Source organism: Tiliqua scincoides, chromosome 7, assembly GCF_035046505.1.
Source record: "Tiliqua scincoides isolate rTilSci1 chromosome 7, rTilSci1.hap2, whole genome shotgun sequence".
Lineage (NCBI taxonomy): Eukaryota > Metazoa > Chordata > Lepidosauria > Squamata > Scincidae > Tiliqua > Tiliqua scincoides.
Genome location: NC_089827.1, coordinates 70,400,082 through 70,423,470, shown reverse-complemented (window position 1 = coordinate 70,423,470; position 23,389 = coordinate 70,400,082). Strand labels below are relative to the sequence as shown.

The following is a 23,389-nucleotide window of genomic DNA, read 5'->3' as shown; positions in this document are numbered from 1 at the left end:
ACCTTGTCCTCCAGTTGTTTCATTGGTCTTACATGGCAGCAGTAGTCCTTGGTAGATGGTATTTAAGTATGTTGGAGATTTTTCTCTTAGGTACACCACACAAAAAGAAATGACTCCAGAACTGCCCCTGAAAGATTCTGCATATATGTTTGGTTTTCTGTATTTCTGTTGGAAATACCCCAGTTGTTTTTCTTCTTGACCATCAAACTTCAGTGTCTTGTTCTTTATCCCTATTGTTTTGCCTGTAAAACGTAGTATTAGTAGGTGTGTAGACCATCCAGTTGGCTTTTTAATCTGCTGTTGTACGGTTCAACTACAGCACCACCAAACGGTGCCATAGAAGGTGGCAATGGGGTGTTTAAAGATTTCTGTGTTTGTGCAACTAAAATATTGATGTTATGATTTACCTAATATACATACTTAGTATAATATTTCAATATAGATTAACTAATCCACCAACGTTTGCCCAAGCTTCAGAATTGAATGGAGATATACTTTGTTGTACTTTCATGCGTAATGAATTGTGTCTTAGACTACCTGAAAAGGGAGCCCAGAGAGGATGTTGGAGGCACAGCCAAAAGTGAATGATCTGGAGTAAGATAACACTAAGCACAGAAGATTAACTGCTCAATTTGTTTTGGAAAATCAACCCATTTTTGCCCAGCCCACAGGTGTACACATTTGATCCCTGTTGCATATATGCAGCATTGGGCAGAAACAGTTTAAGTTCAGATGCAATGACAGTCATTGCAGTAGATGGCAGCATAAGAAAGGAAAATTATAATTGCTTATAATGTTTGGCTTGTAGTTACACACAATCTTGGGCAGAGCCAATAAAAGCCTATGTTAGGCATTTAAAATTAGAATGGCTACACCGACTGTCACTGTCTATAGTACTTTGGAAAAAGATCTTAGAATCATGATGAACAGCTAAATGAAAGTGTCAACTAACAGCCTCCCCGAACTGGGGCGTTGTGACATCCCAGCCAGGGAAGCTCTGTCTTTGCCCCCTTTAAGGCGCAGGGCAATGGCAAAGGCAGCAACATGATTGCTGTGATCGCACCCCTGCCAGGAACAAAAGGGTTTTTTTTCTTACCCCTGGCAGCGCCAACCCTCTAGAGCAGTGGTTCTCACACACTTAGAACTGGGACCCACTTTTTAGAATGAGACTCTGTCAAGACCCACCAGAAGTGATGTCATGGCTGGAAGTGACATCATCAAGCAGGAAAATTTTTAATAATCTTAGGCTGCAATCCTACCCACACTTACCCAGGAGTAAATACCATTGACTATCATTGTTAAATGAATACACGTAGTAGCTTGTTAAAAGTACAGGTCTGTAACATTTCCCCAAATGCAGTCATACCATGGTAGTATCAAGTCTAATATATTAAAAATAAAATATTGAAATGAATGGGGACCCACCTGAAATGAATGGGGACCCACCCACATAGTGGGTTCTGACCCACAGTTTGAGAGACACTGCTCTAGAGGGTGCAGGGAGCTTGTGGATTTCTCGGCAGGGCTCCCCAAACAAACCGGGTCACTATTTTTAGCTGTTCTGAGGCTTGGGGAGTCCTGCAGAGGGGTCCACAGGCTCCCCGTACCCTCCGGAGGGTTGGCACTGCTAGGGGTAAGTAAAATAAACTCTTTTATGCCTGGCTGTGGTACGATTGTGGTGATCGTATCGTTGCCTTTGCCCCTGACCCACAAGCACTAACAGCGGTTTCCAAACTCCCAGAGAGTTTGGGAACCACTGTCTTAAGCCGTAAAGGGCTTTAAAGATAATAACCAGCACTCTGAATTGGACCTGGAAAAGTATTGCCACAGAGCTGAACTGCTGAACCCCAGTAACTGTATGGGCTGGTGCATTCTGCACTAATTACAGTTTTTCAACCATCATTGGGGCAGCCCCATGGAAAATGTGCTTCAGGAATCTAAACAAGATGCTACCAAGGCTTAGTCCACTGTGGTCAGGTCTGACCAACTCAGATACTGCTGCAGTTGGTGCACAGGTCAGTCAAAAGCTCACCCGGTGACAGCTGCCACCTGGCGATACCCAGGAGCCAGCTGTGGATCCAGGGGGACTCCCAAGCTGCGCATTTGTTATTGTTACGGATTCTGTGACTTGACAGAATCAAACCACTGAGCCCCGGTATAAACCCACAGGTATCCATTTCTGAAACTGTTTCTCCAGAAATCTTGTAGAAGTTTGAAGGAGATTGGAGCTAGCATTTTGACTTCCCTCCCTCTGTTACAGATCGATGTGACGTCTTTTGTCAAAAATTGCCATACAGACACATGTAATTGTAATCTTGGTGGAGACTGTGAGTGTCTGTGTACAAGTATTGCAGCCTATGCTCATAAATGCTGCCAGCAGGGTGCAGTCATTCACTGGAGATCTCCTTCTCTCTGTCGTAAGTATGATGCTGCCAAACATCACAAAACCCCTCTTTTCACGCTTCGTCGTTTGATTTTGTCCAAAAGCAATTTACCACACTAGTTCTTGTAGGTGATGCCAGAAGGTCTAGTACTGCACAGAGCGCTGTTTCTCAAAGCGTGCTCCGAGGAGCCTCTGGAACTCCCTAAGACTCCTGCCATGTGCCCCCTCCCCAGTTTGCGCTGGTGTTCTGGGTCCTCCCGGGACTCTTTGCATGTGCCAGCAGGGCTCCTAGAGACTCCTCTGAGGAGTGCAAAGGGCTCTGGAGACCGAAAAGTTCGAGAATCTCTGATACAGAGTACAGGCACGCCTTTGCTTTCCTCCACTTGGCTTTCATCACTTTGCTCTTTCAACTGCTTTCAGTTATAACTGTTGGAGTTGGTACAACTCCGTCTGCTTCCAAGAGGTGGCAGGATACTGTCCATTGAAAGGGTTAAGCCATAGCCCAGTGACCTTTAACTGTCCCCTTTGGATGACCTATGTGGGGGTGTGGCCCAGACACAATAACTATCCCTTCTTCTCCGAGCACGCCGTCTCTTCCTCACCGACCACTGAGCAGACAAGATGCCACGCAGCAGGGCTCTGCTGGTGATGCCATCTTGACCACATGGCACATGCAGGACAAGGCAGCTTCAGGGCCTTGTTGTCTTTAAGTTAGTGTACCTCTGATCTCAATCAGATGCTGTAACCATACTTCTAATGAACTGTGAGTAAATGCATCTTCTTTGCAACTTTGACCAGCCAATGTTGTTTGTCTTTCTTGATTAGCAGTCAGCCGGGTGTGGGAGGCTCCTTGGAGTTGATTCCCAGCAAGAGGGGGGGGGGGGGTCTGCTGCTGAAGCTACTCTGCTTCCCCCCTAAAGAGGAAACCAGTTTTAAGAGATTCCTCTGACAATAACTACAGATTTTGTTCACATGCTTTCTTGATTTGTGTGGTTTCATCCAACTCTCCCTGACATTCGTCAATGTTCTCTTGGTTTTTTTTCTTTTTCTTTTGTTTATTTAGGTTTCACACATATTTGCATGTGTTATATAGTTTGTTGTATATGGTTTTTGCTTACCAAAATAAATCTGCAAGCTGAATAAGGTTATGCTTTGACATTCGTCCACGCTCTGGTCCCTAACCAAATGAAAGTGCAAGGTATTGCTGTAGTTCTGATTTATATTTTTACAGAAGGACCTCACGCTAAAACTTTTCTCTCTTACAACTATATTTATAACCCCACCCAAGAAACCAGATGAAAAAGATAAAGTCTTAAATTGGCCTCTGCATTAGCATTGACTTTGGACAAGTTCAATGAATGTACAAAAACATTTGGAAATCTTTTCTTTTTAAGTCCACATGGTGTGCCTGGTGGTCTCCCATTCAGGTTACTGATCATACTAGCACTGGTTAGTTTTTGTAAAGCTCCAGCATCTGGGTGTTTATTCACTGGAACCTGGGAATCAGAGATAATCCTCTGAGTGTGACATGACCTTCTCTCAGAGTGAATGGCAATTATGAGTTTTCTATTGATTATTTTCTGATATAGTATGGATAGTATTAAACAGTGTACCTATCTCTTTTTTCAGCTTATGATTGTGATTATTACAACCAAGGTATGTAGCATTTCCAATGATTTGGGTTCTTTAAAAAGTTGATGATGATGATGATGATGTACTGAACGTATATAATCTCTCAAAATAGTAATACTTGTGTGAGAAGAGGCTTGTTTCCAACAAGTTTAAAATAAAAATTCTACATGATACAGGCACCCTTTTCAGCATAGAAACAACTTTTCGTGCAAGGAGCAAGCTCTTTTTTTCTTCCTTCGTTGCTCTGCTTTCTAGAAATCCATTGGTACAAATATATAGAACTCAGGATCAGCTGCATGGTGAAGTAGGGAACCCATGTGGCAGAACGTTATTTTGAAACTGTTCCAAAATAGATCAGCTGCCTGTAAGGATTGTGAAGGCAGAAACTGACCTGGTGTGAACAAAGTGACCACAGACTATGCAGGTAAACATGCATCCAGAGCTGAGGACAATGAAGGACTGTGATTGGTGCTCTATTCTTTTAACAGGAAGAAAGTAACAAGTGAGGCTTGCTGGAACAAGAAGGGCATTCTTCAAAGCATTTGCTCAATCTGGGCACTTTGGTGCTTTTGGAGAGAGTTTAGAAGGGTAGGAATAGAGTTGGATGTGTCAGAGGAAAGCTTGATAAATGCTTGCTTTTCATACTGCTATGTAATATTTAATTATCATATTTTTTTCCTCTAGGACTTGGAGAAGGACCATATATATTGACCAGCTATGGTCAGAATGACACAGTTGTAGGAGTCGATATCACTGACAGAAAGATCTTTCCTTTGCCTAGAACTAGTACCAGTGGAAATGTGTATTTTAATTTTATGATAACTCCAGGACTTTTAAAGGATAAAATTCTATGTGAGTAACTTCTTCAAAATTTAGTATAATTGAACCCCTAAAAGTTACAAAACCCACTAACCTTTTCACATTAGAGCATCTGTTTTTAAGCATATTTTCTAAAATTTGCTTAAATTTGGATATTTTAGTCTTGAAGTCAAGAATTATGAGAGAGGCAAAGGAAGCTTTCTCATTCCTGTATACAGTTAAGGAAAGATAGAAAAAAAATTAGGTACTAATAGGCTTGGGCTGCAATCCACTGCACAACTAACTAATGCCCCAACCCTAGGCTAGTTGGGCACCAGCATACTGTGTGTTGCGATTGGGGAGGCTGCATTACAGCAATCAGGAAGCAGTCTCTGCTGATGTATGCTGCTGGGCAGCTGGTGGGGGAGGCTGAAACAGTAGTGTATCTTCAGTAATTTTTAGATTTTGATAGTGAAATCTTGCTACTTACTACTTTTTTCTTTCCTGGCAGCTCCATCTCTAGTTTCCCTTGAGTCCGCTGAAAGGCCAAACTACTTTCTTTATGTCCAGGACAATGGAAGTCTTTGCCTCGAGCAATGGGATGCAAATTCTGCATTTCGCAGGAGAGCCACTTTTTTTCACCACCAGGGGCTCTGGATCCCAGGCTACAGTGCGTTTGAACTGCACAGCAAGAAAGGCTTCTTCATTACACTCAATACATCCACTGTGAAAGTATCAAAGTATGATGATTCTGAAGAATTCAAGCATTCAAGCAGCTTCAGTATGGAAGGTAAGTTATGCAAAGAAGTAAGTTGGAAGTCACTGCAGATCAGGGCGTCACTAGAGTTTGCGTCACTTGGTGCGAGAGCCCATTGCGTCATCCCCATGATGAACCTCCTCCTGTCCCAGACCATACAGAATAAATTGCAATATCATATGCACAGCCTAAATGCAGTGGCAAAACGAGGGTTGATGTAACCTCCATCTATTTTAACATATAGATCAGCCAGCAAATTGGTAACCAGCAAAAAACCAGTGGCCAGCTTAATGGCACTCATACAATTGAATACGAGTTTTAGTATTAGCTCTGATACATGGAACTGATAGTTGACTTATACTAACACTTCATTGGTTCCTTGCTATGTCGTAATAACACCTCATTGGCTCTCAGAACAATCAGTCTCATTGGTGGGTTTTGAGTTAAAGAAATCCACTTTTTGTTACATACGACTGTTGTGTTTTGCTTTTCTGGTTATTTGGCCATAACGTTTGATAGAATACAGCTGTGTCAGTGTGGTTTGTTTCATTGCGTTATGCATTAAATGATATATATTGATGGTGTTCAAAAACAGCAAGATTTCACAATGTTGACCAGTAATGGTGTCTCACACACACACACACCTGAGTGCATCAATCACCCTGTGTGGTCTGAACCCCTTGCACCCCACCTGAAGATGTATTATTTGCAAGTCAGCAGCCCACATTGGAGACATGTGCTCCCTCTCCCTTTTCAAAGAGAATTCCTTGTCAGCATATTAACCATTATTTTGATATAGCAATAGCTTCTGAATTCATTTTCAAAATAATTTGTATTTTTGTTATTTCTTAGAACTCCCTGCAGCAGTACCTTATAGGAGGATGTGTGAATGGAGATATGAACCTTGCACAAGTCCTTGTGTCAAAACGTGCAGTGATCCTGAAGGAGCAGCATGTATATTTCTTCCACCGTGAGTTCAATTAAATGGGATAAGCTGCAATTCTATACATGCTTACCTGAGAGTAAGCTCCAGGGGATACAATGGGTCTTACTTTTCAGTAAATGTGTATAGGATTGCCTGGTAAGAATAGTTTTTGGTGCCATATTTTTAAAATTAGATGGTGCTTTTTAAAAAAAAAAAACCTCTGCAGTTTAGAATAACCAAAATAATTGTATCCCACTGTATAGAATACATTTACTGGATACATTCTTCTCCCTCCCCTGCTTCCAGCCACAGGAACATTAGAAGCAGATATAAATCTGAGAATAATCTTTCCCACTCCTCTGTCCACCAGGGACATGGTGAATGAATGGAGAGATCATTTATTTGAATGTGGGAATCTCCTGACCCTGCAATACAGAATCTGTTGAAAACTGGTTATCAACAGAGTTTATTTTTCAGGGTCAGTATGTTTCAAATAAATGTGAGAGAACTCAGTTCACTTGATTCCTTCTCCCTTTAGGGAGGGGAACTTTGGGGAGAGAAGTGGGAGAGAATACGCTTGCTCAGATTCCACTCACAATCTAAGCAGAATACTCGGGGTGAAGGAAGTGTGTGAAAAGCCTTGAGCCGCTCAGAATAGTTAGCTTAAGTTTTCTACTAGTCTGTCATTTGAGTTTCCTAATAATTTTTACAAAAATGTCTTCCTTTGTCATGAGCAAAGTAAGGGTTAAATAACAGAATTCAGGTATCTAAAGAGAAGCTGTTATGACTTCAAAAGAAGTACATATAACAAACATAATTACTTGTTGAATTTTCTATTCAAAGGGTTGAAGGATGCTTACCATATTGTCCTAAAGATATGATCCTTGATGAAGTCACACTTAAATGTGTCTATCCAGAAGACTGTGAGTACACACTGTCCCCTTTTCCTTGATTGCTGCAATAATACAGTATGCATTGGTTAGCAACAATATTTTCAGTCTTAGTATTTATACTGTGTGATCACAATACAATATTAGAGTCCATTTTGTGCCTTCTATATGAAATTGGCCTTTGCAATAAGATTTTAGATAGTACCTCTCCTGAGGCATCTAATCCTCTCCTGTGGCTTTGTCAGAAAAGAACACTAGAGGGCAGGTTTAATTTAATAAGCGTTTGGTTGCATGGTTTTCAAAATGCTTACCAAATGTTTCTCTGTCAAACTGAATGAATGGATGCTATTTCTTATCTGGGTCTGATTACTACTTGTAAGAAATCCAAGTAAGAAATACTGTCCACCTGTTCAGTTTGTCAGCAAAACATTTGGTAAATATTTTCAAATATAGTAGAACCTCCAAAGTTGACCACCTCTCTATAACGACCACCTCTTTAAGTTGACCTAATTTTCACAGTATGGACAGACACTGCATATACACTATGGGAGACCAACCTCTCTATATTGACCACCTTTGTAAGTTGTATCTTGACCACTTCGACCACTGCACAGAGTATTAATTTACCCTCCGTAAGTTGCCCACTGAATGTGATACTCTGGGCCTGTGTCTTGTCTGGTTTGTCCCATCTTGGAAAAGCAAGAAGCCACGCAACAATCCCTCCCCTACGCCTGCTAGTGCGTGTGCAAAAGGGTTTTTATAGGTGGGCGCACTGCACATAGCTGACAGACCTGCGCCGGCGGCTGATTGTACCTGGACATGTACTAAGTTGTGAGGGACATGAGGTTGCTTGTGCATAGTGAAGCCACTGTCCTTTCACTTTGGTTCCCATCACCAGTGCATTACTTTACACCTATATTGAAACACAACTGCTATTTTGCTGCCTATTCTCCAGGTTTGGAGAGATCCTTCTGGAGCACTTCACAATCCCTTCTGGTCTTCACCACTCAGAAAAGTTTAGTGTCGTTCACAAATTTGACCACCTCCCTGCTTATCCCTGTTTCCAGGTCATTTATGAAGATGTTGAAAAGCACCAGTCCTTGAGGCACTCCACTTTCCACCTCTCTCCACTTTTTTTGTCAATTGCCCATTAACACCCACTCTATTTCCTGGTCCTCAGCCAGTTCCCAATCCACAATAGGACCTGTCTTCTTATTCCCTGACTGTGGAGTTTTCTCAACAGCTTTTAGTGAGGGACCATATCAAACACCTTCTGGCATTTAGTGAATCTGAGGAGACCCAGTGGAGGCCAGGCAGCCTAAGTAAAAAAGTTTTTTTGTGTTTTTTTTAAGCTGTTGGGGCTATGTAACATGCTACATGCTATGGGCTGGCAAGGGATAGCATTGGTCTGCCTGTCTGCTATGAAACCAAGTATTTTTTTTTAACTTACCATTTTTTTTAAGCTTATGAATTTTGGGGTTTTTTTTAAAACACTGATTGTGGGCTGTTTATTCTCTGTCTCTTGATATAGATATAGATGATATAAATAGTAAGCATCACGAGGGGATCAATTCTCATTGATATTTGCAATAACACTTTTAAAAAATCCAATCTAAATAATAATTTGGCCTTGCATTTGTTGTCCTGGGAGCTAAACATGATGATATTTAAATGCCTTTTTCCCCCCCGTATGTTGACCACCTCCCTATGTTGACCAATTTCCTCCAGTCCCTTGGGTGGTCAACTTAAAGTTCTGCTGTATACATATAGTTGATAAATCTAAGACAACAAGACTACTGATCACCCTGATGTAGCAAAGTCAATGCATATGCAGAAGTAGGTTTTCATGTGTTCACCTCAAGTGACTGAGAACTGTGCACACAAAAGGATATTAACCCATTTCTGCCCAGCCTACGGGTGTACATATTTGATCTCTGTTGCTTATATGCCACATGGGGCAGAAATGGCTTAAGTTATTACAACCTGATTTTTTTGGCATCCATCATTGGGGTTGTGCAAATGATCCTGATATTGTGCACTCCTGCGCACATCTTTTAAGGGTTGGAGAGCCAGAACCCAGTAACTTTCCTTTCCCTCCCTTTCTTTTCGTTACCATTACCAGGGAATAATAATTGAGTGTACTCTCTTAACAGGCATACCTGTGAAACCTACAGAATCTACATCTGGGACAAAACCACTGAGAACAAAGCCCACGACATTAAGTTCCCATATAGTGGACACAACTGAAACATTTTCTCAGATACCTTCTATATTTGTCAGTGAAGAGGTTGAGACAGCACACGTCAATCTCACTGCCAAAATCCCAACTGAGAAAATAACAACATTAAGAGGAACAAACACTATGGAAAAAATACCTACTGATCTTATTTCAACAGCTACACCTAATGCAAGCATATATTTGCCTGATTTGTTACCACTTCCAGAGCATGCTTCTGAAGAAAGCTACAGTGCTACAAGCCCACCTGTGCTACTTGCACCTATATCGCCAACGGCTTTCCCAGCTACTTCCAAAGCCCCAACAGTTACCTTAAAGGTAACATCCCACAGTGCAAGTTCTTCCTTTTTATCATTGCAACCTGCAACCACAGCTGTACCACCCTTTTCTGTTTCTCCTGTAATAATCACAACATCAACTATGCCATCAGAATCTTCAGGCTCTTTTGCCACATCAGCTACTTTACCACTTGGGCCAGTCTTGATTTCTACTACAACACCTACAAGTACCTTAATGACTACAAGTCCTTCCACAAGCCGTTCTCAGGGGACAGTGGCAACCACACAATCTTCATTACCAGAAAGAACATCTCTTCCAGGTCTTACGCTATTTACAAGTTCACCATTGACACAAACATTTACTGTAACTTCAAGACCTAGGTCTAGTGTGACTGAACCTTTCATTCATTCAACCTCTCTCTCTGCACTAACTACACCCATGTCAAAAATTCCCTTATTTACTTCTAAATTTACTGCATTACCGACAAGTCCTCTTTATATTACCACAGCAACTGGTTCAGTGTCAATCCAACCTGATTTGGAGAAGTTAGCTAGTACTTTGCTGCCTACAACTGTGTCATCACCAGAAGCACTTCTGACACCTTTTGCTCCCTTAACCACAAAATATTTTTCTACTACTGCTGCAGGTATAGTTAGTAGAACACCATCTTCTATTGCTACACAAAGTCCTACAACTGTATGGTCTTCACTGAGTCCCAAAACGACACACTTGATGTCTACGTTAGTGCCTCCTCCAATTACATCTCAGCGACCCAAAGCAACTGGAGAAGTTACGATTTTCTCAAAAAGCTTTCATATAGGACTTTCTACAGCTTCTCTCCCTGGTGTCCCTCAAGCCTCCAAACCACTTGTAACCAGTGTAGTTCCAACAGAAGGCATACAAGCATTACATAATGAATCATCTCCAGCGTCAGCTATTTTTGTAAGTTTCCCAGAGCTTGCACATACCAGGACTTTACCTAGTAGTACCTCAACTTTACCTACAAAAGTTTCATACGATACAGCACAAACAACTTCTAAAGTAAGTGCTTACTCATTTGGTCAGCACACAGAATTAAAAACTGCTTCTGTGGTTAAAAGTGCAGGCACTTTAACTACATCAGAATTTCCAGAAGCTTTATCTCCTTCTACAAGTCCATCCACATTATTTACAGTGCTGCCAACGACAAGATCTTCTACTCCTAGTACCTCTGTCTCAGGATTGCATTCTGAAAGTTCTCCAGTTATTCCCAAGGTTATTATAACTTCTGCTGTGATACAAACTGACACTCACATACAAATGCCAGTTGTATCGCTTGGTACGCATGCTACCTCAGCAAGTTCAGGTTCACCTCTTGCAGCCTCTCCATCTGCTATTCCTTTGTTAACTTTAAGTACAGGTATTTCCCCACTACGCACTACATCTTTGCCTCCTCCTAAGCTCTCTACAACTATGCTGTCTTGGGAAACAAAAAGTTCCTCTTCGGCTTCTTCAGCAGACAATAGAATGTTATCTTCATTACCAAGTGCATTCAGCATTCAGTCTGCAGAACCGTCATCGACTGTGGGCATACTGTGGAATATGACATCAACCCCAGCTGGCATGACTGAAAAGTTTTCCCATAGCCCCTCAGTAAGTGCATTAATCCCCTTGGCCAGGACAACAGTTCCTGGCAAAACTTCATCAGTCACTGAACTCTCTCCTATCCGTTTTGAACTTTATACAGCTACTACTTTAGTCCCAATTCCTGCTACCTCCCAAACACCTATATATGCTCCACATGGTACATTGTTCACACCCAAAACTTCCACAGAAGCCTTCAGAACTATACCCATAAAAATGGATGAAAGGACTACCTCGGGTTGGGCGGCGCCAACCTCAGAACTTCAAAATGCAACTGCTGTCAGCACAACTGCATCTAAAGAACAAGAAAATGCGACAAAGTATGCAACGACTGAGGAGTCTTCACTACTTCCTTTGACATTGTCTTCCGTTCCGATGATGTCATCTACAGGTGAAAGCAGCACAGCTTCAAGAGAAACCGTCTCTGAAATGACAGATATAACACTATCGGATTGGTCTAGAGTTCCACCACCCAAATCAATTAGTCCTTACTATAGTGTGACTGAACCAGAAAAGATAAGAGCCACCAGCCTACAGAATGTCACAGTGGCTGAGTCATCTAGATCCACTTCAGTGCCTTTGGGAATCCAGACTTCACAGGTCGCAACAGAAATTGTCACAACAGATCACGAGGAACATGCTTCATTTGGCACAATGATACATACACTAATGTCTACAACATCCCCTGAATGCACGGTGAGAGCATTTTATCTACCCACTTACTTTACTTTTTATTTTAAAAACGCACATGCTGTCTTGAGTATAATTAAATATAAAAAGATACTTATTCTGATTCAATTATACTTAAGATTCCATTATACAGTACTTAAGAAAGCTAACAAATTTTTAAAAGGTTATTAAAAATTGTCCACTTGTGTTGCTTCAAAGACTAACTCTTTGCGAGATAGCCTCTACAGCTAGGGTTCCCAACCCGTGGCCCGCAGACCACTGGGGGTCTGCAGCGCCCCTCCAGGTGGTCCGTGACGTCTCTGGTGAAAAAAAAAAAAAGAATGCCCTTCCAGGAAGAAAAAAAGCCTCTGCAGTGCCAGCAGCCGATCAGAGCAGCTCAGAGCTGATCAGAGCCTAGCCTCTTCATCTCCTGCCTCCCCCCTCCACCTCCCTTCCCTCCTTGTCTGTGAGTGCCCAGACAAGCAAAAAAGTGAAGCGCAGGCGCCTTGTAAGGTGTGCATGTTTGTGCAGCCTCCTGGCTCAGCTGCATGCAGAGGAGAGGTGCTCTGCCGCCCACTGCCTCCAGCCTACTGCCTCCATTCCTTGACCCTGTGCCTTCAGGTAAGCCCTGGCAGCCTGGTTTCTCAGGAGTCAGATCAGGACTCCCGCCAGCCTGGGAAGACCCTTTTGCGGGTGGGGGGAGCTGAGGGGGTGCCTGAGGGGGGAGGCCGGAGGAGGAGGGGGGCCTGAGGAGGGGCAGGAATGGGAGTAATGAGGAGGAGAAGGAGCAGGCTCCCAAAGGCATTGCTGGCTGGCTGGGGGGTTTCGCTGGGAGTGGGTTTCTCTGGATGTAATTTCCCTAGGAGTATTACAAATGTAATTGTATTTTGTGTGTGTGTGGGGGGGGGGTTGCATGTGGTCCCCACGGTCTCCAAATTTTGCCTTAGTGGACCCTGAGCTCCTAAAGGTTGGGAACCACTGCTCTACAGCAACAATTTTCAACCATTGTGCTGTAGCACACTGGTGTGCTGCGAATGGAATGTAGGAGTTTGGGGGAGAGTCATATATTATTAGGGTCATTGGGCCCTAAAAATTAAAAGGTTTAACTATCAACTACCTATTAAAAGCTTTGTCTTTCTGCCATTGATACCTCCAACTAGCTGTTGAAGCAGTAGTCAGCATGAGATGGAAATTTCAGGCTGTTTAATTGCAAGGCACCATGGTTTTATGAATGAACCTGGAGGATTCCAAGAAAACCATAGGCTCAGCTTAGATAACCAGGTTCCACAATTTGTGGAATGTTGTGCTGATTGGTTTCTGGGCCCTTATTTTCCTGGTGTTAATTTGTTGGGAAGCAGATTTGCGAATGGTTGCATGGTGTACAGCTAGTATCAAAGCAAAATAAGAATGATAGGCTGAGCTTATGCATACATATACTTTAAACCTGTGTGGCCAGATGACCAGTTCTTTGAAAGAGTATCAGTATGGTATTATACTGAATAGTACAGAGTACAGTGCATCGTTTGAGCAGTGAGGTTAGGTTACCATAGAAACATACTTGCCACATTTGGTTTAGCTGTATAAACCAATAGCTTCTCACCTGGATCAAACTCTGGGAAAACCAGTCCTGTATCTTTACAGTAGAAGCCAGCTTTGCACATCTTTGATTGGTCTGAAATTAGTGATGTCAGTATCTTTATCATTAGATATGGATGATCTAGTTTCCATCCATGATCATCCAGGATGATCTAATTTTCATGGGGCTGAATTCTAATTTTTCACTGAAGTCACTTGTTTACAATAAGTCATGCTCCTGATCCATTTTCACCATGAGATAACTGTTTACAAATGTGTCTGCTCAGGCCACAGTGCTGATACATGGTCAGATGTTAATGACTCCAATTTGTTTTTCTCCTTATTGTGGAGCAGCCAAGGTACCTTGATCCAGTAGACCGATGCAGTCAATATGTATGCATCAATATGGGATGGATGCTTTACAATCTCTCAAGGAACTGCCATAAGAATGTGGAGAAGCCTGACTGTGGTTTTAGAGGGATGCCAGTGCAGGTTAACAGTGACAGCTGCTGTCCAGAATGGGAATGTCCTTGTAAGTCTTTGCCTGGATTACATTATCTCTTTCCATCAAATGCTTGATTTTCCTTTTAGAAGTTGCAAGGAACTGATAATAATTTGGAACAGTGAGCTGGTCTACTCTAGGATAGTTACAGAACTGGGGTTGACGATATGTAAGTATCAACCAAAAGGTTTAATCAGAGGCAGAACAGAAATGCAGGCCAAAATCAGCAGCAGCAGAGCCTCCTTGCAGTTGTCCATGCATAGAAAACAGAAAGGGACATTGTGCTTTCATACACTGTGGGTACACAGTTGATTTACAGGCCCGTTCCTATTAATTTCATATGGTGTGAAGCCATTTTAAGATTACACTTAAATATAACTATTTTGCTGGTGAACAGTGTGCTGTAGGGTACAGTCTTAAATGTACTTACCTGGGAAGAAGCCACATTAAACTCATTGGGGCTTACTTCTGAGAAGACACACATGGGATTACGCAGCCAGTTATTTAAGAATTCACTTAACATCCTGCAGGGTTCACTCTGTTAAATATTTCCCACTAGCCCAGGAAGCCCTCTGTAATTTAAAGAAGTAAAACTCCAAGTGCCATGCTTAGTGGCAACCTCATTAACTGTCAGTTCTCTCCTAGGTCAATGCTCTGTCCTTTCCGAACTAAGCATTATTACATTTGATGGAAATAACGTAGCACTGTATAAAGTAGCCTCCTACATTTTAGTCAAGCTACCTACAGAAATTATTGTGGCTCATATTGAAAAATGTCCCACTAACCAGGTAGGAGACGTGTACAATATTGCACAGAATTAAATGTTCTAGATGTTTCTCTTTAAAAAAAAAAAAAAGTCATTTGACAATGCTTTTAAAAGGAACTGCTCATATTTTGGTATGTGTAAACACCTATTCTTTTTGGAAGAAATAATAAAAAATAATGTCTCCATTGTGTATTGCCATCTAATAATATGTAACGCTTGGAGATAAACTGTATTAGGAATTGTGATAGATTTCTGCATAGAGAGAATAATTAGCAAAATTGTCTATTGAAAATACAAACCTTTATAAATGTTAAAGTTTATTAGAACTGTACAATCTGTTGTATCATCTGTTTTATAAAGATATTTGTTTATATTCAGGCAACTTTTAGCTAACAAAGAATTTAGAATAAAAAATGATTCTCCATGAAACATAATTTGCAATAGTTATAGCTATGCTGGAACTATGCTACTTTATGCAACAACTCTAACCCATTTTCAAAAATGTTTTCCAGAGTGCCAATTCCATAAGAAAATTAGTGAGTATTTTCTTAAGTATATTTTAAGTACATTTACATGCATTCACTCCTATAAGTATTAATTATTCATTTCCCCTACATAACTCTCTCTTTGTTTTTTTTCCTTTCAAGGTTCCACCAGGAAGTGCTTCAGGACTCTGTTTTAGAAAACTTAATGTAACAACACGTTCATATACTGTACTTATCAACCGGCTAGCAAGAAAAGTGAGTTAAGAATTCCAGTGTTGTAGCATTTTTCTTCTAAAAGTGTAACCGGAGTGATAGTGCAATCAATGTTCTAGATAGAATGCAATAAGCTTACCTTATTTAATAAGAAACAAGGTGTTTTGTTTTTGTTTTTTTGGTGTGTGTGTGTGTGTGTGTGTGTGTGTGTGTGTGTGTGTGTGTGTACGCGTTTGGTAGTATATCAATTTTTCCATAGGAGTCAGAGGTGTGAGAGCCAAATGAATGATCCTTTCATTTTGGGAATATCTTTTGTGGGCTGTGCATAAATTATATCTCTGTGGTTTTAGTATATGAGCATTATATTTTTATGGGGGTATATGTGTAACAATTATGAGTGCTAGCTAGACTTCTACGCACACAAAAGTCCACCATTAAGAATAATGCTTATTTTAAAAATTGCAAAGACGGTAATTCCCCTGCTTTCAGAGTCTGTCTGGTACCCATGTATTTCATTGCATGCTTTGCACTAAGCCTACAACCAAACCTTCTGCACAGATGAAAAACATCCTCTCTCTTGCTATCATTAAGGTCTCTGGGCATGTCCTGAAAGAAGAAGAGGCAAAGCTGTAGGCATCAGCCTCCTTTCCAGGATAGCAGTATGCACCAACCAGCATTGTTCCACCTTCCCATACAATCTCTTAATTCTTCTGCTGCTTTAATAAAATGCAGTCATCCATTTCTGTCTTCCTTGTCCACTCCCTTTTCAGACACATTCTCCTGTAGGATGCTTTGAACTATGTTTCTGGATCTTGAGTAGCATTCTTCCCCACCCCCATTAAAACCTCTTCAGGGCTTTAAAAGGAAATAAAACACATAAACAAAACTTCACTCCCTGGCAACTAGATGCCAGAATGAAATGCAAGCCCCCCCCCCCCCCAATCCTCCAAATAGGGAATCACTGTTTTACATTTTAATCTGTTCTTGTATCATTGTTTAATTTTTAATGGTTTTATTTTAATGCTTTTGAAAAATTCAGATGTTTTAGCTTTTGTATGTTTTATTTCTATGTTGTGCACCACTCTGAGTACCAAAAAGTGGTATATAAATCTTTTAAATAAATAAAATGTTTGGATTGTTTTAGGTAGTTGTGGATTCAATGATTCAGCCCTTGCCTTTCTCCAAACATGGTTTATGTATTCAAGATACTGGTGCTATGTATGTAATTAATACACCGGCCGGAATCAACATTAAGTGGGCTCATGTAACAGGCATTATAGACATCCAGTACGGCTTTCATTCCAATACATCTACCAAGACTGAAGGGCTTTGTGGTGAGAATGGTTTTCAAATCATCATTTTTTTTATTTGCTTCAATTATATTTTTTAAAAATTCCTTTTACTTAAAAAAAATTAACAGCTTTTCTTGCTCTCCAATACCTTGTCAACCAAAAATATCTTTGCCATGAACTGATGTCGTTCTTTTTCAGTTGACTCCAGATAACAGATACCACCCCTAAAGAAAGCTATTTGTTCAGAGATCTTTACCAATGTTAGGGTTAACTTAAACGCCACTGGGCTCTTGTGAACAGATAGAAACTCATTCTAGCTACCTGCAAAGGAAGACTGGTTTGGAACAGAAAGATTGTTTACGTTAACAATTAAATTCATAGCTCTACTGTCGCCTGGGGGCCAGGAATGCAGAGTAGTGTGCAGCCACTTTGAGCATGCCATGGGGCAGTGGAAGGTGGTGTGCTCCCCACCATGTCTCCTGGTGGGACTGGCCCCCCCGATCCCTAATGTACGCCAGTCTACATTAATTGTTGCAGAGAGAATTCATGTTTGTGTTAGATATTATGCTGGATTACATTGTGTCATTAATTGAGATGAGCTCTCTGAAGTTTTCTGTTTATACTGAATTCCAAAACCTTCTTTATTCCCATGGAGTGTTCAGGGTTCTAAGCTATATGTCAGAAAGGTAGCCTATGCTAGAAAAACAGAGCTGGCAGCCACGGCCCTGCTGTTCAGCTTTCTGATTGTTAAAGCAAGAAAGCTAAAGCTATTCATAATCATTAGAACTGCTGAACATTGTCCCAATTGAACTCACAGAATATCAAGATGACCTTTACAATATTACTTCATGCGGATTAATTAACTTTTCACTATTCTGTTTTATGTGAAAGTTGATATCTTTTAAAAAAATGTTAAAAAGCTGAGAAGGTTCTGTATTGAGAATGCTTCATTTCCGTTTAAACCCATTTTTAAAAAATCAGGTTAACCGTGCAATCTTTTACTCAGTAGATCATATTGTCTTTAATAAAGGCTTCTCCTAGGTAAGTTTGCTTAATGCTGCAATCCTATGTACACTTACTTGAGAGTAAGCCCACCAGTTATAGTAGGTTTTTTGAGTAAGTAGGATTGGACCATGATATTGTCAGGATGATCTTATTAAAAGAGTAGGGAAGAATATCCTGTTTTCCTGCGCTTTAAAAGGATCCTGATTGCTGAAAATATAAATGTACCTTGATGTCATAAAACTGTATTTTTAAGCATTGAGTATGATTCAAATCATACTTGGACTGCAGATACAGAATTGATAGGCTGTAATTATTCCTATGTGAGTAATTAATCAGGGATCAAACAATGTCATCTTGAGAATGTTCATTCAGTGTTCATTTGAACTCTTGAATTGCCAGCAGGGTTCCTGAAAGAATCTAAATCAACTATTTTCAACTACTGTGCTGTGGCACACTGATGTGCCACGACTAGTCTGCAGGTGTGCCGCAGAAGTTTGGGGGACGGTTGTATCTTAGTAGAGCCAATGAGGATATGAGCCCCCCACCAGCACCATGGTGTGTCTTGTCAATTGTCAAAAAATCCGATGGTGTGCTTTGACAACTTTAATACCTTGTCAGTGTGCCACGTTATGAAAAAGGTTGAAAATAGCTGATCTAAATGAAAGAGCAGAGACAAATGTCCTGGGATATATTTGGGAAGTGCAGTTATAGGTAGCATTTTATTTTTGTGGAAATCTGGCCGCATTCTTAATCTCACTTATCACTTTTCCAGTTAGAAGCAAGAGTTATAGCCAAGGCCCACGAGAAGGGGATGCAGGGGGTACATCGTACCTGGGCCTGGAGTCAAAATGGGATTTGAGAGCCAAAGGAGGGGAGCCAGAAATTTCTTGGGATCTCAGAAAATGTTTTCATATATTGTGTGAAGACTGACATTCACAGATTGTGTAAGCCTACATAGAAATTTATAGACTGTAATTCATACACTGTAATTCATAGAAATTAAAAATCTGTAATCATATGAAATTATGATCCACTGGAGAAGGGAAGAGACCCAAAAGAAACTTTGTACTCCCTGATAAAATTCTGCTCAGAGGCTCTGGCTATAGCACAGGCTAATCCTATAAAACAAAGGAAAACACTGCTATTTATAAAAAGCTACCCATATGTAACTTATGTAACCCATATGTAACCCATATGTAACCCATATGTAACCCACCCATATGTAACATTTATACTCATTTGTAATTTTAAGGTGTTTGCAATGGTGATCCAGTTGATGACCTAAAAATGCAAAACAGAACAGTAATTACAAATATGGAAGAAATTGAGGCTTTTATTAAGAGTTGGGAAATGGAGAAATCTGTTGATGTAACAACAGGAACTGTAAGGAACTGTACAGAAGACAACTGTACCTACTGTATGGAGCTTTTACACAGATGGGTGTTTTCCCCCTGTCACAAAAAAGTAAGTACTGCGCATAGAAGTAGTGACACTATGTTGATAAGATCAAATCCACTAAGTCAGTGTATACAACAATGAGGTACATTTTGTGTATCCAACAGGCAATTCTTATGACAAGAATCTTGCCAATATCTCTGCCTACTTATTAAGGACATCCTCTTTCCCTAGCAATGAGGACTGATTTGCACGCACACATATCCTAGACAAGGGTGTTAGTGCTCATGCCAAGCACCCCACCAAAAACATGGACATTTTGAATTGTGAATGTTAGTGAGAGTTTGTATGGTGTCGTAGCTCAGTTTGGATCATAAGAACATAAGAACAGCCCCACTGGATCAGGCCATAGGCCCATCTAGTCCAGCTTCCTGTGTCTCACAGCGGCCCACCAAATGCCCCAGGGAGCACACCAGATAACAAGAGACCTGCAAGGCTTTCTGGGAATTGTAGTTAAGAACAGCCCCACTGGATCAGGCCATAGGCCCATCTAGTCCAGTTTCCTGTGTCTCACAGTGGCCCACCAAATGCCCCAGGGAGCACACCAGATAACAAGAGACCTGCAAGGCTTCCTGGGAATTGTAGTTAAGAACATAAGAACAGCCCCACTGGATCATGCCATAGGCTCCTCTAGTCCAGCTTCCTGTATCTCACAGCGGCCCACCAAATGCCCCAGGGAGCACACCAGATAACAAGAGACCTGCATCCTGGTGCCCTCCCTTGCATCTGGCATTCTGACATAGCCCAAACTGTTGTTCAATGGCAGGGCACATGCTTTGCATGCAGAAGGTCTCAGAATAAATCCCTAGCATATCCATGTAGGGCTGGGAACCAGTGACATAGCTGATGGGGGCGGGGGGGTCAATTATCCCAGGTGACACTCCTGGGAGGGGTGTCGGGAGTGCCTTTCTGACGCCCAGGAAGGCTGTGTGCAGCCTCCCCGAGCCTCAGAAGATCTGAGAAGACCTTTAGAACCAGAAGTGTCTTAGAAACCAGAAGTGTCTTTCTGAGGTCTCCGGCAGGCCTTCCAAGGGTCAGGGAGGTCATACATGGTCTTCCAGGCATCAGAAGGCCTGCTGTAGGCCTTAGAAGGATGCTTTTGGTTTTAACAAAGAACAGAAGTGCCTTACTAAGGCCTTCTGGGGGGATGCTAACCATTTTTTTTTTTTGCCCCTGGTTGCCAGATGGCATAGCTATGTCACTGCTGGAAATCTCTGTCAGAAGCTTTGGACAGCTGTTGTCGGTCAGCGTGAACAGTTCAGAGCTTGCTGGACCAATGGCCTGACTTACACCAGCTTGATGTTTCACAATTTTGTTTTGTTCTGACTGTAGACACTAACAAACTCTGCAAAATGAAAAGGTCGCTGGATCAAGAATAGAGATAACTGTTAGTGTTCATTGAACAAGCTAAATTATTCTTTTAAATCTAGGTTTCTCCTCAAGACTTCTGTGAGAAAATGTGGATTAATAATACTTATTTTTGGAACTATGAATGTGATGCTCTTTCTGCCTATGTAGCATTGTGCAACAAACACAATATTTGTATTAAATGGAGAACACCAGATTATTGCTGTGAGTATAGTACTGTGTTTTATAACTAAGTGGTAGAGGTTTAATTGCTTCAGATTTGAATACCCCAATACTGTGGTGCAATACACAGAACACTAGAGCCCCTGTGGGGATGCAGGGGGAAGGTGTAATTTTTTTTTCCAATAAATAAAAACTTAAATAAATAGGCTCAGATTCAAATCCATGCTAAATCATGATGTTTACTGAGTGCCCCTGGTGCTTTGCAGAACACAAAAGTTATACAGTGTGTGCTCAGGTCTTGCTGCCTACATTAGATGGAAAAGACTGGGTTATAGGTGGGGCAAGGAGGCCAAAGTCAACCATTGACCATAGGGACTAAGGATGGAAACATGCATTAAATGGTATTTGAGGGCAAGTAAGCTGAAGTTAATTGTCCAAGGGAGACTTTATTTTAAAAGTTGATCATATGGGTTATGTTGGACTTATGTACAAATCAAACAAAACATTGCATATCACGTGATACCTCCTTTTTATCATAACCTTTTTTTCCTTTGATAAAGAGAGCTCCAGTTATCAAATCTTGTAATTGAAAACCTTGGCTGAGTTATATCAAGATGTATTACGTAAGATATGTAGTTAAACTGATCGTTTAGATAAGTTGTGCTATGCTATATATATGATACATGTATTTTAGCTTCTCTTCCTCCCCCCCCCACTTTACAATGATCATAAAAAAAACTATTGGCAACATTCAATTTTTCTCTGTACATATGACATGTAGCACTCAGTTGCCCTGATGGGAAGGAATATCAACCATGCGTGCAACCCTGTGCTGCCAAAACATGCCTAAATAAATGGTTTTATGAAGAATCACCCTGCTCCTACTTGCGAGAAGACTGTGTTTGCAAAAATGGGACTATTCTTCATAGAACAGACTCTGACCTTTGCATCCCTGAAGAAAAATGTGGTGAGTAAGCCTATAGGTATTTAATCACATTTTTTCCCATTAGACCCAAGTGTGCTTGTTTTCTGGTGGAGCTAGGAGGCATGGTCTCTGTCTTCTGTTTAGTATTTAGCTAGAGCAGTGGTTACCAATTTCACTGTTTGCATTTGCAAAGGGACATATTGCCAGTATAGGAATCTTGGATCCTCAAAGTTCCTTCAACCCACTGCCTGCTTAGTAGGTCAGATGTATGTTTTTTTGTTACCTTGGATAGTATCCCAAGTAGCTGGGAGCTCTCTTTGTGAAGTTGCCTCCATGAAAAGAAAGAGTTCTGCTTGTACAAGGACCCTTTAAATTTACAGAAGGACTAACTTCTGTTCATGGAGGGAGCTTCTGATGGTGGAAGTGCTAACTGGGATGCTGTCAAACTTTGTAATGAAGAAAGGGTAGATAATAGCTCTGGTTTTCTGTGCTACAAGTACAGTGGTATGAAGAAAGGGTCAACGTGGTCAAGTTTTGATAGACAACATTTATTGAATGATCTCAACTGACTTTTGAGAAGATAAAGGCAACCTTGGAATACCAGAATGCTGCAGACAACCACAGGAAATGGCCATCGTTTTTGTCCCTGTTTATAAGGCTCTTGAAGTTTCAAGAGACATTCAGCTGCTAGTTGCTGTACTAGATGGAATTTAGACCAGTGGTTCCCAAACATTTTAGTACTGGGACCCACTTTTTTAAACAACACTTTATTGGGACCCACCTAGGTTTACCAGACTTAAAAAGAGGAGATCTAGAAAGAAATATTCTATTTATGTATTTTCTTATAAGTAATAATAACCAGAAAGAGATTTTCAAATATTTATCTGATCTTGCAAACTTCAGGATCTCAGCTCCTTGCAGGTCAGCAGCTATCTTGCAAACCGCAGGAGCTGAGCTTTTTGTGAGGTAATTAGCAGTTTTTAATAACCTCAGGACTTGAGACAATTAGTTATCTAGTCTTTTCATCACCCTTTGGCAACCCACCAAAAATCAGGTCACCACCCACCCGTGGGTCCCAGCCCACAGTTTGGGAACCAGTGAAAATTTTAGACTGATTCAGCAATGTAATTCTTAATAGTACATAAGAACATATCACTTCTTACCATTGTATTGTGAAGCAAATGGGTAATCTGTACAAAAATGTAAAATCGGATTTATATGAACCCCTAGTCAGGAAGACAGATTGTAATATTTTTTAACATGAAGCCTGTATTTACCAAATATCTAACTTAACACAATTTTTCAAAGGAACTCTCTAAAGCTGATCCAGGAAAAATTCAGCCCTTTAATTAGAAAATACATATATTAATCCATGTTTATTCTTGATTGTTATAAGCAGATATGGTTTTACATCAAAACAGAAGTCAGCCTTTACTGGAGAACTGAGTG

At 40.9% G+C, this 23,389-nt stretch overlaps 1 protein-coding gene across 1 annotated transcript in view; it reads left to right on the top strand.

Annotated features, from left to right (window-relative positions):
• OTOGL (otogelin like) overlaps positions 1-23,389 on the top strand; it is a 90,889-nt gene that overhangs the window by 47,174 nt on the left and 20,326 nt on the right. The window contains 15 exon segments of the mRNA XM_066634501.1: positions 2,261-2,417; positions 4,013-4,039; positions 4,700-4,867; positions 5,325-5,603; positions 6,423-6,540; positions 7,339-7,418; positions 9,539-12,219; positions 14,122-14,299; positions 14,915-15,057; positions 15,548-15,571; positions 15,683-15,775; positions 16,878-17,067; positions 19,283-19,494; positions 20,916-21,057; positions 21,797-21,982. Of these exon segments, the coding sequence (XP_066490598.1) occupies positions 2,261-2,417; positions 4,013-4,039; positions 4,700-4,867; positions 5,325-5,603; positions 6,423-6,540; positions 7,339-7,418; positions 9,539-12,219; positions 14,122-14,299; positions 14,915-15,057; positions 15,548-15,571; positions 15,683-15,775; positions 16,878-17,067; positions 19,283-19,494; positions 20,916-21,057; positions 21,797-21,982 (4,678 nt within the window).